General features: G+C 35.0%; 1 protein-coding gene across 3 annotated transcripts in view; it reads left to right on the top strand.

Annotated features, from left to right (window-relative positions):
• The window catches only part of LOC128854922 (disintegrin and metalloproteinase domain-containing protein 10), a 202,814-nt gene that overhangs the window by 129,030 nt on the left and 60,402 nt on the right, over positions 1–13,382 (top strand). For all 3 annotated transcript variants that reach the window (XM_054089393.1, XM_054089392.1, XM_054089394.1), the window contains exons 3-4: positions 324–507; positions 4,273–4,394. In XM_054089393.1, coding sequence (XP_053945368.1) covers positions 324–507; positions 4,273–4,394 — 306 coding nt within the window. The remainder of the gene's footprint in view (positions 1–323; positions 508–4,272; positions 4,395–13,382) is intronic.

Genomic DNA, 13,382 nt, shown 5'->3' with positions numbered 1-13,382 from the left:
ATTAAAATGAAAATAAAAATAAATATCACAAAGTTTTCATTTTGCGGTTTTACGCTTCAAACTTTTGACATAAACTTTTTTTGGTATTATTAATAATTACCGCAACAAGCCAAAACTTTAATAGATACGCTCGATTCGGAGTCCCACTCGTAATTGGAATTAACAAAAAACAAAACGCTGAGCTAATTAAAGTTGAACGTAAAATTATAGTTGTCTTTTATTGTTTATGAAAATATCTCTATGTATTCCCCCATAGTATCACATATTAATATTGCTAAGTAAAATTAAATTTTTGTTTGTTATTTTTTATTCTTTCATTCCAGGACACACACAAAAGCTCTCACCATACATACGCCATTGGGAGACAGCGGATTTCGATCGTTCATATTTGCACTCGGCACATCAAAAGCACATCGAACAGAAACGTCATCGGCGAAAAAGAGAACTGAATTCGGACGAATTCGGACCAGTGCATACAATCAGACTGAATTTCTTTGCTCATGACAGGTACGTATATGAATTATGTTATAGCACAGTGTGACGAATTTTAACTTTTTTGACTTTAAGTCGAAGTGCAATCTCCAATTATTCTTTTTTTATTTTTTTTTTTTTTTGTTTTTCAAAGTTTCAGTTATGACCCAGCACTAAAAAATTATCCCAGTTCTATAAAATTATACGGCATACCTCGTACCTAAATGACATCAAATGAAAAAGGAATGTCAAGAGAGTACGAAACCTTTGTTTTGTTTCTTATGAATATTTAAATCCTTGCGAAAAAACCGTTGTGGACTTCCTCCCTTCAGTCTGTTAACCAGTTAACTGTGATTGGCGAGTATACTCGTCATGGAGAAGTGGCAAAATTTTGTGTATTGACGAGTATACTCGTCATGCGTATAAATTAGTGACCATTGGCTATTTAAATTAATATAAAATTTTTGAGAAAAACAACACATATTCTCAAATTTCAAGATGTTTAGAATATTTTGAGTCTATGCCGGAATAAAACAAACAAATAGAAAATATAAACAGTTTGAGATGATGTCATGCTTCCCCGTATGCACTGGTTGAAAAAGTTCACCAGTTCGCATAATGAATTTATTTATGTGCGATGATAACGTTTTTTAGATGTTAACCTAAAAGGGGCAAAGGCAAAAGTCAAAAAGTGGATTTATAAACTAGAAAGCTAACTCGTGTGTGTCAGTGCATATCTTACCAAGAGTCGGCGGTTCTTATCAAATAAGTACAGTGCAACGTAAGAATTTCAATTGCGTAAATATTATAAAGTTGTCAGAAGTTCTGTAAATTACTATTTTTTTATTTTTAGTTCATTTGTCCCCAATTTTATAAAATTAACCCATCTTTTTCATCCAATATTTTACCAGCGCAACTTACTCGGTGATTGACGAATATACTCGTCATAGCTCAATTCTGGCGACACAAAACTGTGCGCACTTTTAAACGGGAGCGCCACAGTTAACTGGTTAAGGGAGATCGGATTGAGAGTTATTTCTGCATTTAATGGGTTTTAGTGCGATTGGAGTCTTATATTGCGTTATGTGGCAAACATTTTTATTTGTTCAGAGAAATTTTGTGAGAAATTTCACGATGTATTTGCGTATGATGTTCTTAGGGTTTTTGACTTTAATCTTTGGAGTATTTCGATGTTAGAGAGTGCTCCAGAGTTGTATACCATAGGTCCATATTCGTTTCAAGATAGCTGAGTAGAGTAAGAGCTTGCTTTTGAGAGAAACGTGAGAGTTTCGATTAAGTAATCACTGTATGCTTCGGAGTTTTACTCCAAGTGCTTTACGTTTGGTGAAAATATGCGTTTTCCATATAAACTTGCTGTCGAGATCCATGCCAAGATATTTTGTAACATTATTGTGGTAAATTATCGTTTCGTTTGAGTGTTAAGGTAACTTTAGCTGATTTTGTGTCGTTAACTTTTATTTTACAGTATTTTAGGCATAGAGCTATTTTATCAAGTCCTTTCTCGAGTTTGAGAGATGGGAGTCTATAGCGAGTAGGGCGATGCCATCTGCAAAAGTTCTGACTATAATTTCGCCTGTGATTGGTAGATCTTGTGTGTAAAGCAAGTAAATTATAGTATAGTAAAGGCCATTATACTGCCTTGGGGTACGCCAGCTAAAATTTCATAGAATTCAGACTGGTATTCATTTTGATTAACAATCTTTGAGGTCGGACTTGATAAAAGTATAATATTTAATAGGTATAACCAGTTTTATTGTGAGATACTTCGAGAAATGCGGGCGTGCAATACTTCTTCTGCTCAAAAGCTTTGTGAATACTATTTACGAGTCTGTGTACTTTTTCGATGGTACCGTGTATTTTTCTGAAGCCGAATAAGTGATTTGGGATTAATTTACGGTCTTCAGTTATGGGTATCATTCTTTTGATTCCATAACTTTGGAGGAAATGGGCAATAAGCTGAAGGAACGATAAGATTCCAATTTTTCTGTGTTTTTTCCGGGTTTAAGGATCATTTTTATTTGAGCGACTTGCCACTGGGGAGGAACAAATCCTGTTTGTACGATAGCATTATATATAAGTATATACGTGAGAAAAGAGATTCCTCCTTTTCCTGTGATGAAATCATATCCGGGGACTTTCTTTGATTTAAGCTTTTTATTGCCGCTTCTTATTCTTTGAAAATTTTCTTATGGGAGGCTCCATTTGGTGAATGAGTTCCAGGGTGTCTTTGACTTTTTGAGCAGTGCTTAGAGAAGGTTCGGTTTCATGAGGTTTAAAAACTCGCGGTAAGTGCCGAGCAAATGTGTGAGCTTTTTCGAAATTTGATTTATCTCATTTATTATTTCCCATTTTAATAGCTGATTTAACACAATGGCCTTTTTTAATTTTTGGCAGCTTTCCAAAATGAGTAGTGGAGTAGGTAACATCGAGGTTACTGAGGTTCTGGAGTTGTGTGCTGTGTTCTTTTTTGAGAACATCTTTGAGATAGTTAATCCATTTGTCAAATTAATACAATGAAATGAAAAGTGGTTAGTTATCATTAAGTTAGTCACACCAAAAGTTACATATCTCAATTTTTTGTTTGGAATATGTCCCGTGAACATATTCAAGTATATTGACAACATTCGTTAGGCAGTCATTTTAAGATCATATTTTAAATATTTACCTATGAATGCTATTATCTACAATGTTCTAAATTGTAAGGAATTATTTGATTTTTCATCCGATTTTTTCAATGAACTTAAGTAATTTTCAAAATAAACGGCCTCAGTGCGTTCAATTATCGCTCAACGAAAGCTGATAATATTTTTTAGGCTTTAATTACACATACATTCTGCTCATATAATTAAGTCGCTTTAACTTTTTACAATATTCGCAATATTTTTTAAGCCAAAATTTTTTTTATTAATTTTTTATCAAATTTGTATAACAAACACCTTATAAACTAAAGTTCTACGCTTTGTACAAAAAAAATCCAAAAACTGTTATCAAAATTCATCAGGATTTTCTTCTGTATAAAGCTAATTTTCAGTAGTATTTTATATGGAAGAAAATGTGTAACAGCTCAGCGAAAGAAAACTGTTAAAAATCAAAATTATTTTCGCAAGGCGTATCTATTAAAGGTGGTATTGGTAAATCAGCTGATTTGCTCTTTTTCTTTCGCCGTGTTCATGTGGCTGTTAGCCCAGAATGAAAAAAGGCGAATTCATTCTTTGTTTTCTACTTTGCCAATACTGTGGTTTGACAATCAAACGTACAAACCTTGTTGTTGGTCTAGTACCACCACCTTTAATGAATGCGCCTTGGATTTTTGGGCGACTTCTAACTTGCACTTTCTTATATTAAACCTAAAAGGACTATAAAACCCGGAAGTTTTCATAGGATTCTGATCAAAAAATTTATAAAAATTTTGTTAAGTTCGTAAAATTGTACTGATTTTTATGAATTTTGTGCAAAGTTTGGAAATTTGCTGCATAAGGTTTTTGTTTCACATACACTGAATTATTTGCTTTCATACAATAATTTGGCATGAAAAATATTGGGACTTTTGTAAAGTGATAAACTGATTTTAATATATGAGCGCAAGTGCACGTATTAGATTAGGACGCAGACAAAATATATATTCGAAATTTCCACCCCATGAGACTAAAATCTCTGAATGTAAATTTTTAGACTTGGAGGCTGTTAGACACAATTTTTATATAGAACCGACCAGTTCAAACATATGGCGGTATTTTTTGTTGCATTATAAATAATATTAATTTGTTATTTTACTTTCAGAGAATTCCGCATGGTTCTACATCAGAATCCACTGTCAGTATTTTCTAGTGACGTAGAAATCGAAAGTACGCATGGTCCGGTGGATTACGATATTTCAAGAATATACACCGGCTCGTTGGAAGGTAAGCTATGAAAAATGTGTATATTATTTTATAGTTTAAACACTGCCACATTTATAAATAAGAAAAATCGATATTCTCGCAATAATTTTAGAAATTTAATTTAATTAGATTTCCTTTCTAACAGGACCCTATCGGGTCATTTACAATTTTTGCAAATAGAGCATGTAAAGATTTCCATCACTCAAAATATTTTTTTTAATTATTTAGTAAAAAATTTATTAAAAATCAGAATTAGATGATTAATATTGGGCCACCTTGTATTTGTCACTCTGAAAATTTCTTCATAAAAGAAAAAGAATTGTACTCAAATTTAAATATAATTTATTTAAATTATTTATATATGCAAGAAAAAAAAACAAATTTATGTATCATGTAGAAAGATTTTTCGAATTGGAGTGCTTCTGAAATGAAACAGCAGCAATAACCATAAAGCACAAGGGATTGAGTGATGCAGCAGTCATCTCGATACGGAATAAACGAATAAATAGTAGAAACGCAACCATAGAAAAACACGGAAAGTTTTCATATTTGGCAAAAATGACCAGTTCCGGAACCTCTGCCACACAGCACACATAAGTGCTCTGTCCATTTGGTCGTTCATCATCTAACAGCTTCGATGGCAGCGATGACTGTGCAAATATTTGAACTCACATTCTCAAATGTATACTCGACTCGCATGAGCACATTTGCACAGCATCAACTTGGATTCGTATATATGTGCATATGTATGTATGTACATAAATGTGGATGTGTGAGCTTATATGTACGTAGTCATTTGTATTAATATGATTGGGTGGGCAGTTGCGTATGCATAGGGGTGTGCAGAAAACACATTCCACCTTAGATTGAATGAAAGATGTCAAGGACGAAATATTTGCATTGACTATCAGCAGTGCAAAAGGATGGAATTGCCATTTGTGGTGGTTCGGTTATGTTGGTATTGTTGGCGCTGTTATGGTTTGCTAGTCAGAGGATGGGGCAATGATTACTACAGCATTCTCTTTTCTCCTTATTCTCCCCCTCTACCATCCTCACCATGAACAGTCTAAGCATTGTGTGTATGTTTGTGATGAAATAATATGTTCGTGTAGCATTGGCAACTACTATGACTGTCCATTGCCGTAAACAATAATCACTTTGTGCTGCCAATGGCAATGTCGAATGAAATACTGCTATAAATCTTACCTTCAATTCTCTCAAGGATTGTATGGAAAACTACCCAAATGCTAGCAAAATGAAACAAATCTAAAATTTAAAAGCTTTTTATTGTTACATATTCATGTTTAGTTTGTATTTCCTCATATATTATCTGATACACTTATCGACAGCATGCAGTAGATTGAAATCAATAACGTTTTATTTCCGGAAACTGTGAGAATTCTAACTTTCACATTTCCTCATTTCTTGTACCCCATACATAAAAGCATCTGGGTAAACCCAGACGCGTAACGTTTATTTGCTATGGTTCTAAAACTATGCGTGTTCGATATAGACGTACGAGTAGATGGTGTGTAAACAGTGTTTTCATCAAATCATGTAAGATGCTTTCTATTTCAATTCAACCGGGCTATTCGGGTCATGTTCTTCGATTTCGTTGTAACTCAAATATGTTGCTCTCTAGACAAAATAATGAGACACGTATTTTTTTGTTCGCCCGAAAAATATTTTTTTCAAGAGTTATCGGCAATTTTGTTTTTCGGCTCAAAATCTATTTTTTTTTAATTATATAAGAAATATTTTTTTTTAATGCGCATAACTTAAAATGAACCGCAAAAATGAACCGATTTTAATAATTCTGGGTTCAAAATGATCGTCATTACTTACAAGAGCGACTTAATGTAGAAACAATTGCAAAAAAGTAGTTGATAATTTTTTATTTAGCAAAAAAGAAAAAAAATTGAGATTTTTTCGAAATTCAATATTTCAAAAAGTGCATTTTTTTTTATAACTTTTTCCAAATCAAGAGGACACCTCAAACTTCAATTGAGCTGAATGCCCAGTAGCTAAAATGAGTTATTTTTGAGTAAAAAGCCTGTTTCGCACTTTTTGTTTTTTGGAAAATAAAAAATTTTCAACTACTTTTTTGCAATTGTTTCTACATGAAGTCGTTCGTGTAAATAATAACGATCATTTTGAACCCAAAATTATTAAAATCGGATCATTTTTGACTAAATTATGAGCATTTAAAAAAAAAATTCTTATATAATGAAAAAAAAAACAATTTTGAGCCGAAGAACAAAATTGCCGATAAATCTTGAAAATATTTTTTTTCGGGCGGGCAAAAAAATACGTGTCTCATTATTTTGACCAGAGAGCAACATATTTGAGTTACATCGAAATCGAAGAACATGTCCCGTATAGCCCGGTTGAATTGAAATGGAAAGCATCGTAAATTTTAGTGCAAGAAAAGTATACAGCCTTTCAACTAAACGCTTATTGGCATGAATTCGAAAACTAAAGATATGTGTTACGCCTTCTTTTCTACACAACAATTGCTTGACAATTTATTTATTTGAAGAAAATGCACAAGACCTCCAAGAAAATACCATTGCGAAATTCAATACGATTTTTGAGCCACTTCGCGCTTGTACATGATTACATATATGAACTATAAAACTACATACTGGAAATGTTTCCAAAAATTTTGATTAAAAGTTGGAAATTTGTTGAATTTTTTTAAATTTTGTGCAAAGTTTAAATCTTTAAGTTATTAAAATAAAAAAGAAATAAGAAAATAAAAAATAAAAGTAAAATTAAAAAAATAAAATAAAATTACTCTGTGTTAATTACTAATAATTATTATTGCACTCTAAAATACTCTATTACCTATTACCTATCTGGCATTACTTTTATATACTTTCTTAAGGCAAGGACTAGATAGCAATGTATCAGAAGAGACCACAGCTCTATGAAAAACATCAAACGTATTGATAATACGAAACAAAATGAAATTTTAACTTTTAGAAAAATAAGCATCAAAAATTGACTTGTATTTTCGAGCGAAGAAGTAAAAGGCAGATTTTACCTTTTCTGTGTACCTGGAAGTCAAGTTTTAACTTTAATTTCTGACCAAAAAAATAAGAGCCAGATTTTTATTTATATATTTAACTAAAAATTTAAAATCAATTTTAGCTTTTAATTTAGCCCGAACAATTTTGTTTTCCTTTCTTTTTTGGCTGAAAACATAAAACACTGTGCATTTCTGCAGCATTCTAGACCGAACCATCGCTCTATATGTAAATTGCATACGAGGTGTGCTCAAAAAGATCGCGAATTTTGAATTTTCGCAGGTTACGTATATTCGTATCGATCTTTTTGTGGCGATATGTTGACACTCATGTCTCTCACTCATGCTGACGAGTTCGGCCATTTTGAATGTTCAGTTAATTGTTGAAAGCTGCTTTGCTAGCACGTGTTTCAGCTAGTCTTTGATTTTTACCTATTCAAAAAGATAGATCAAAGAACCTGTATCAAATTTTGTGTCAAAAACGAAATTAAGTGGGTGGATGCATTCCAAATGCTGACTGTGTCATACGGAGAAGCTACTGTAGACCAAAGCAATGTTTATCGATTGTACAAAATGTTCTCCGAAGGCCGAGAAGATGTGAACGACGAAAAGCGTGCCGGACGCCCGAGCACTTCAACAACAGACGAAAAAATTGATGAAGTGAAGAAACTGGTATTGGCCAATCGTCGAATCACCGTTAGAAGAGTTGCTGAGGACCTAGACATATCGATTGGCTCGTGCCATTCGATTTTTTTCAATGATTTGAGCATGAGACGGGTCGCCGCAAAATTCATACCACAACTGCTCAATTTCGACCAAAAGCAGCATCGCATGAACATTGCTAATGAGATTTTGGACTCTGTCTGCGGCGACCCAAATTTGTTGCAGAGGGCCATAACTGGTAACAAATCGTGGGGTTATGGCTATGACGTGGAAACCAAAGCTCAATCATCTCAATGGAAGCTGCCGCACGAACCAAGACCGAAAAAAGCGCCTCAAGTTCAATCGAATGTAAAAGTTTTGCTTACCGTTTTCTTCGATTGCAGGGGCGTTGTGCATCATGAGTTCTTGCCACAGGGTAAAACGGTCAATAAGGAATATAACCTGCAAGTGCGCGAATTTGCACAATTTGCGCGAAGCAATTCGCCAAAAACGCCCGGATTTGTGGAAGAACAAAAACTCGAAATATGACCATTTTTTATTTAGTAAAAAAAGTTATCCAGAAAAAAATTGATGATTAAATTTGCGCTAGTGATATCTCGAAGACTACAAGATAGAAATAACATATGCAGATTTTTTGCAACGCATGATTTTATAAAGGAATTGGCTATCTTGGATTTTTTTGGCTGTAAACTAATATAATATAAAAATGTAAATGCATTGGGTATAAAATTTTCGGTTCTACTTCAAACATGAACTTCTTTATTTATTGTATTTTTATTTATATTTCTTTCATTTTATACTATATTTTTTTTCTAAGCCAAAGTCCGTCTGAAACAGGATGTGATTGGTTTGAAAGTATTTGCATTTCAATGCGAGTATAGTTTGCGAACAAGACAATCGTTTAATGGTTTCTATACATCCTGTTACAGTTTCTATAAAAATAACTGGAGAGGATGGAAATTTTTATCAAGAAAACGAAATTTAGTGAAGGAGATGAAAAGCTATGAATTTGTGTGTGCGGATGTAAAGTAAAAGTAATTTATTTTGCTGCTTCAGATGAAGGACCACGCAAAAAATATCTACATATTTGAAAGCCAGAAAAGTAATATATTCAATAATTTTAATTATACTAGAAAGCGGAAGCTCTCCTATTAATTGTGCAGTACAATTTTAGTGAAATGGCTGTCTTCATCCAGTCAACTAAAGCATAAATACCCCATTGTGTTCGCACCTACTTCAACAATAGCTCGAAGAATATTTTTCAATCAGATAGCAACGCAGTGTGATGATGTCAAATCGGAGCTCCGTTGAGGCCAACCGACGTCATCAGAACTGCTAATTTCACGATTATCGAACTGGATGCGCTAAAGAGCGTTTGTTTGATTAGCATAGCGCGCCATCCTGCTGAAACCAAAGATCACCTAGATTCAAATTGCCAATTTCAGTGCACTAAAAGTGAGTACCCAATTAAAATTGGCCAATGACGTCACCACTCCAAAATCGGTATAAAACTGTCACTCTGTGCATTTGCATTGCCTTCTTCGAAGTCACGTACGACTTTTTTATTTATTAATATAGCCACAAAATTAAACGGTGTCTGAAAAACAGCAGTTTGGGCAACAGTGCGCTTGTTTTGAAAGTAAGATTTCAACTGCCAAGGCATTGTTCACTTCATTGTGAGGTTTCAATATCGTACCGCGGATGGCTGATACTGTGTTGCGCAATTTTTTGGTGCCGAAACGACACGTAAATTAAAAAGAAACCAGCCTATGTCTCAGCCTTTGAATATTTCGATACCCATTACCAAAAAATCGCTCGAAATTGGTACAAAAGAGAAATATATGCGTGAAAACTAAAAACTAAACTAACTATAGCTTGACAGCTGAGAGTGGCAAACTGTGTTGACATTTCTGTTCGGTAAGATTTGACAACTTAACATGAATCGTGTAACGTCAGAGCAATGCTTCCAAATTGTCAAAATTTGCTTTGAAAAAAAAAATAATAATAATCTTTTCGCGAAGTTCATAGATAATTGCCGGCATCATCGATCCTTATTTCTTTCCAAATGAAGAAGGAGCTGCCGTTACGGTGAATAATGAGCGCTATCGAGTCATGCTGGCTGAATTTTTGTTTCTAAAAATTAATCAGCTAAATATCGACAACATTCCAACAAGACGGTGCAACTTGCCATACAGTACGCTTTACAATTGATTTATTGCAATATTCAAGTCACCATTGACGCCATCTGGTATAATAAAAAAAATGCATTCCAACAATATTTCTGTTCTGTATTATCATTTTAAGTTCTCCAGCTCTTAAAAATCACCCAATAGATGTAAACAAAACGATTTTTCAAGAATTTTTTACAGCTTGCATATAATTTGATTAATATTGTTTGAAATAAAAAATTTCGTTTTCCACTAGATGTCTTTGATGTCTCTACTTGAGACCAATTTTTTCTTTTTTTTTTTTTTGTATGCAAACAGTGCCAAATAGATTTCTGGTCAATGGAATAAAACCTCACTTGCCGGTTCGACTATGTTCTTGATTTTATAGGAAGTTTCGACGAATGGCTACCAGAGAGCGCTTCATTTTCCATGTACATATTACCAGAACGAAATCGGTGAAAGCACCGCCTTGCTTTTGCAATAAATAAAGTATACTAGGTTGTTCAATAAGTTTTGCGGTTTGATAAGAAAAATACAATTTTATGGTTTGAAATTCACTTCCGTGCACTTCCGCATGTACTTTATTATTCCATCCCTGAAATCCACAGTAGTTATGATCTTATTATCATTAAGCTTATTGAACAACCTAGTAGTAATACTATCAAGGTGAACGACGATGCAGCCGATCAAAAAAATATATAAAGGCATCTAGCGGAAAACGCTCTGGATTTTTTTGCTTCACCTCTTACAAAGGGGCACAAAGGTATGTAGGTAAGTAGGTTAGATGGCACTACAAGTAGCACTTACGTGCCGTTTTGATACCATAATGGGGACCATTACCTGCGAAAAAATATAGGCAATCCAGCCATCCAGTGCTGTTGATTAGTGGAGGAGAGAAAAGGGATCTAGGCTGAAGAATTTCTTTAAGTCAAAGTGATACAAAACTAATCATCAATTTTTTCACACAACTTTTTTGAAAATGAAATTTGAAGAAAGGCAAGGCAAGAAGCATCGAGAGATTTGTAACTCCAAAAACACTCAGTCTAAAAAGGCCTTCGTATTCAAAGCTCTGGAAAGTATTAGGTGCGCAACTAAGTTCTCGCTGTTTTTTTTTTTTTTTTGATGAAAATTTATTCTAAACAAATGGTTACAATTGAATCGTTGAAAGTATTGCCCATCGCTGGCTACCACTTTTCCCCATCTTTCTGGTAGATCTCGTATACCGGCGCGGTAAAACTGTTCATATTTTGAGGCTATTCACGTATCAAGCCATTTTTTGATGTCTTCATATGAATGGAACTGCTGGTCAGCTAGACCATGTGCCATCGATCGGAACAGGTGATAATCGGACGGCGCAATATCTGAAGAATATGGCGGGTGGGGTAGGATTTCCCATTTCAGTGTTTCCAGGTAGGTTTTAATGGGTTTGGCAACGTGAGGTCGAGCGTTGTCATGCTGTAGAATCACTTTTTCATGCCTCTCCACGTTTTAACTCATACGAAATCTAAGTCCCCTGTTTCTGAATCATTGCCAAAGCATGCAATCGCTTGGAAATGGATTGGCGGGTAACTCCTAATACTGAAGCAAGTTCTTCTTGCGTTTGACTCGGATCCTCATTAAGCAATGCCTCCAGTTCAGCGTCTTCGATGATGTTCGGCCTTCCTTCACGCGGACGGTCGTCAACATTAAAATCACTGTCATTGAAGCGTCAATGTCTCGGCACGTTTTTTCACTTAAAGCAGCATCTCCATAAACTTTTTGTAGCTCTCGATACGCTTCAGCCGCCGTTTTCTTTTCGAATAAAAGAGGAAAATCAGCACTTCCCGCAAATGACGATTATTCGGCACAAAATCAGACATTTTCACAAAACCAAAAGTATATGATACGAAAACAAAATCACTAATGTGTCGAAGCAGTTAAACAAATGTCTAATCTTGGTTTATGACGCTTAAGTTATGTTAGAATCGACTAGCACACATTGCTGGCGGCAGTGACAAACAGCGGGAACTTAGTTGCGCACCTAATAAAAGGATAGTTACTCAACGGTAAAAGAAAAGAAGTAACAGAGAGAAAGAGATAGGATATAATAAAGACAGAGATAACTAGTCCTGTGGGAATTTTCCAGATTCTTTGGCAAATCTGAAAATATCCGCCAGTTTGAGAGAACGAATACTAACCAAAATTGGTAGCCTTGCTCTAGCAAAGGCAGGACACTCACAGAGAAGATGCTCAGTGATATCCGCATCCATACTGGCATATTTTTTAGTCCTCACCTTGCTCTCCAAAATGGACCAGATGGAATAATCCATCGGAGTTGCGTCTGGCGAATACGAAAGCCATTATGTGGACGAAATGAAGTGTGGAACATGATTTTTTTAACATTCTTGGTTCACACGAGCTTTATGTGATGGTGCCGAGTCCTGTTGGAACGTCCATGGTCTACGATCGAAATGTTTGCATGCCCATGGCTCTAAAGCAGCTTCTGTTCCCGATAATATTTCGCATTTACCTTGACCCCAGGATCGATAAAAACGATTGGAGAGCGTCCATCAGCGGTCACTGCGGCCCAAACTATTACTTGCGATGGGAAATTGCTTCACGTAGGCTCAAATTCTCGTATGAGCGTTCGGCCAAGTAAACACGATCGTTTTGAGTGTTTCTGAACTGCTCAATTGGGAAATTTTTTTCATCAGAAACCACAATGTTAGGAAATTCGCCACGTTCGAGCAAGCGCAACAACTCCTTTGCTCTTTCGCACCGAACTTTTTTTTGCTGGGGTGAAAGATCGTGTGCGTTTTGGAACTTGTAAGCCTTGACCTTGAGCTCATTTTTCAATATGCATCGAATGTTGTCTTGCGATATTTTCAGTTCTTTGGCCATTTTTCTTGCACTTCGACGTGGATTTCGTTCAAGTCGAGCCTTCACTTTCCGAACCATTTCTAGCGTTGCTCCGGTTTTTTTTTGGTCCACCTCCATAGCGTTTTGCAATGCTACCAGTATCATTGTAACGTTTTATAGTGCGATACACAAACATTTTATTCACTTTGAGGTGACTGAACTCACGAACAACGGCTGGTTGTGATTTTCCAGCCAAATATAACGCAATCATACTATAACGTTTGAATTCCATCGCAGAAAAAAAAATTCAGC

The sequence above is a fragment of the Anastrepha ludens genome, chromosome 2 (assembly GCF_028408465.1).
Source record: "Anastrepha ludens isolate Willacy chromosome 2, idAnaLude1.1, whole genome shotgun sequence".
Taxonomy (NCBI): domain Eukaryota; kingdom Metazoa; phylum Arthropoda; class Insecta; order Diptera; family Tephritidae; genus Anastrepha; species Anastrepha ludens.
Note: the sequence above shows the minus strand (reverse complement) of the source record. Positions and strands in the feature narration are given on the sequence as shown.